The 2,025-nt window shown below is 56.8% G+C and overlaps 1 protein-coding gene across 1 annotated transcript; it reads right to left on the bottom strand.

Annotated features, from left to right (window-relative positions):
• Positions 1-510: 510 nt before the first annotated feature.
• LOC113960742 (zinc finger protein 239-like) lies at positions 511-1,506 on the bottom strand (the record flags this gene model as incomplete). The annotated part of the gene is made up of 2 exons (XM_027670484.1): positions 511-1,099; positions 1,160-1,506. Coding segments are annotated over 2 exons (936 nt in total), but the record flags the coding sequence as incomplete, so codon positions are not given.
• Between the last annotated feature and the right edge of the window lie 519 nt (positions 1,507-2,025).

Here is a 2,025-nt window from a genome sequence, read left to right as displayed (position 1 = left end):
CCCCCCCAGGTTTTAATGATGGCAAATCAGATCTATTGACAGAAATGAGTTATTTAGGGATACAAATGATCAGACAAAAGATCTTTATCACAATTATTTACTGCACAACAGAAACACTAAAACTACCAGGAGTACAGGATAAGATAGGACAGTGCTCTACACTAAAGCAATTCTTGAAGCAATTCTACTCAAGCTGGCACAAAAGCAAGAATTCTTAATTAAAGATGGATGGAACTCCCCCAGACCAAAGCTCCTGGGGAGATCTCTGCTCTCAACCTCCAGCAGTGACCTTGGGGGGTCCCCAGCCAAGGCAGGAATCTCCACACACCCCCCAAGAAGGGTTCTGTTGGCAGAACCTGCCCCTGGGAAAGGGGACTTGCCCTTTGTGGTCAAAAGGGATGGACTGACAGTCACTGGACTCCAGGGGTTGCCTCATCATCAGGGGCTTCATTCGGGGTGGAAGCAACGGCCAAAGCTCTTCCCGCAGTCGGGGCACTGGTAGGGCTTCTCTTACTGGTGGGTCCGTTGGTGTGAGGTCAAGTAAGAGCTGCGGGCGAAGCTCTTCCCACACTCCCCACACTTGTAGGGCCTCTCCCCGGTGTGGATGCAGCAGTGCCTGACGAGGGTGGAGTTCCGCTTGAAGCCCTTCCTGCAGTCGGTGCAGCGGAAGGGCCTCTCATCCGTGTGTGTCTGCTCATGCCTGAGGAGATGTGAGCTGGTCTGAAAACTCTTCCCACACTGCAAGCACTTGTAGGACCGTTCCCCAGTGTGGATGAGCTGGTGGGTGCGGAGGTTGGACCTCAGGTGGAAGCTCTTCCCACACTCCCCACACGTGTAAGGCCGTTCCCCACTGTGGATGCGCTGGTGTTTGCGGAGGGTGGAGCCGTCACTGAAGCTCTTCCCACATTGCGAACACTTGTAGGGCTGTTCCCCAGTGTGGATGCGCTGGTGGGTGCGGAGACTGGAGCTCTGGCTGAAGCTCTTCCCACATTCCCTACACATGTAGGGATGTTCCCCAGTGTGGATGTGCTGGTGTTGGATCAGGGTGGAGCTGCGCGTGAAGCTCTTCCCACATTCCCAACACGTGTAGGGACGTTCCCTGTTGTGGATGTGCTGGTGGTTGCGGAGGGTGGAGCTCCGGCTGAAGCTCTCCCCACACTCCCCACATGTGTAGGGCCGTTCCCCAGTGTGGATCTGCTGGTGTCGGATCAGGTGGGAGCTCTGCCTGAAGCTCTTCCCACATTCCAAGCATTTGAAGGGCTTCTCCTTGCTGGGAGGCTGCTCAGGGACCAACAAGTCAGAGCTCTGCCTCAAGCTCTGGCCGCCTTCCCGGCACAGCCTGGGTCTTTCCTCCTCAGAGCACCCTGGGCTGGCTTTGGAGCCCCGCCTGCGGGGGGATCTCCGGCCCTTTTCCTCCCCGCTGCCTTCCTGCGCCGTGGAGCCCTTCAAAACGGCCTCTCCCACCAGGGTCTGCCAGAGGGATTTGTCCTCCGGGCTCTCCATCCTCAGCTCGGGGCCTGGGGCAGGAAGCAAGAAGGACAGGGAGGGGATTTGCCTCCGGACCACAGGGAAGGCCAAGGACATCCCCCCAACTCCGGCCCCGGCAGGACGGCGGCGGCAGCGGGGTTGTCCTGCAGCCGGGGGCCATGCTCGGCTGCCAGAGCCAGCACAACACCCACCCAAAGGGACACTGACTTCCTCCTCACCTGCCTGGGGGGCCCAAGGCATCTTCCTCTTCCTCGCAGCCTTCTCCTCCATCCGCCCAAGCTTTGGGAAGGACAAATCCTGATGGGCGGGAAACAAGGGCTGAGTGCGTTGGCTTGGGGGTTCCTCCTGCCCAAGTCCATCTCTAGAACTCACTGGGCATCCTGTGACCATAAAAACCTCCAAAACACCAAGATTCAGCCCAGAAAAGCAAAAACCACCGAGATTCAGGCAGAAAACCTCTAAGACATAGCGAGATAAACTCCCCAAACTGCAAAAAGTTGAGATTTAGCCAAAAAATACTCCAAAATATGAAGATTC

This window comes from Neopelma chrysocephalum, unplaced genomic scaffold (genome assembly GCF_003984885.1).
Source record: "Neopelma chrysocephalum unplaced genomic scaffold, ASM398488v2 Primary Assembly neopelma1_96857, whole genome shotgun sequence".
Taxonomy (NCBI): Eukaryota; Metazoa; Chordata; class Aves; order Passeriformes; family Pipridae; genus Neopelma; species Neopelma chrysocephalum.
The sequence above is the reverse complement of the archived record's forward strand: the minus strand, read 5'-3'. Positions and strand labels throughout refer to the sequence as shown.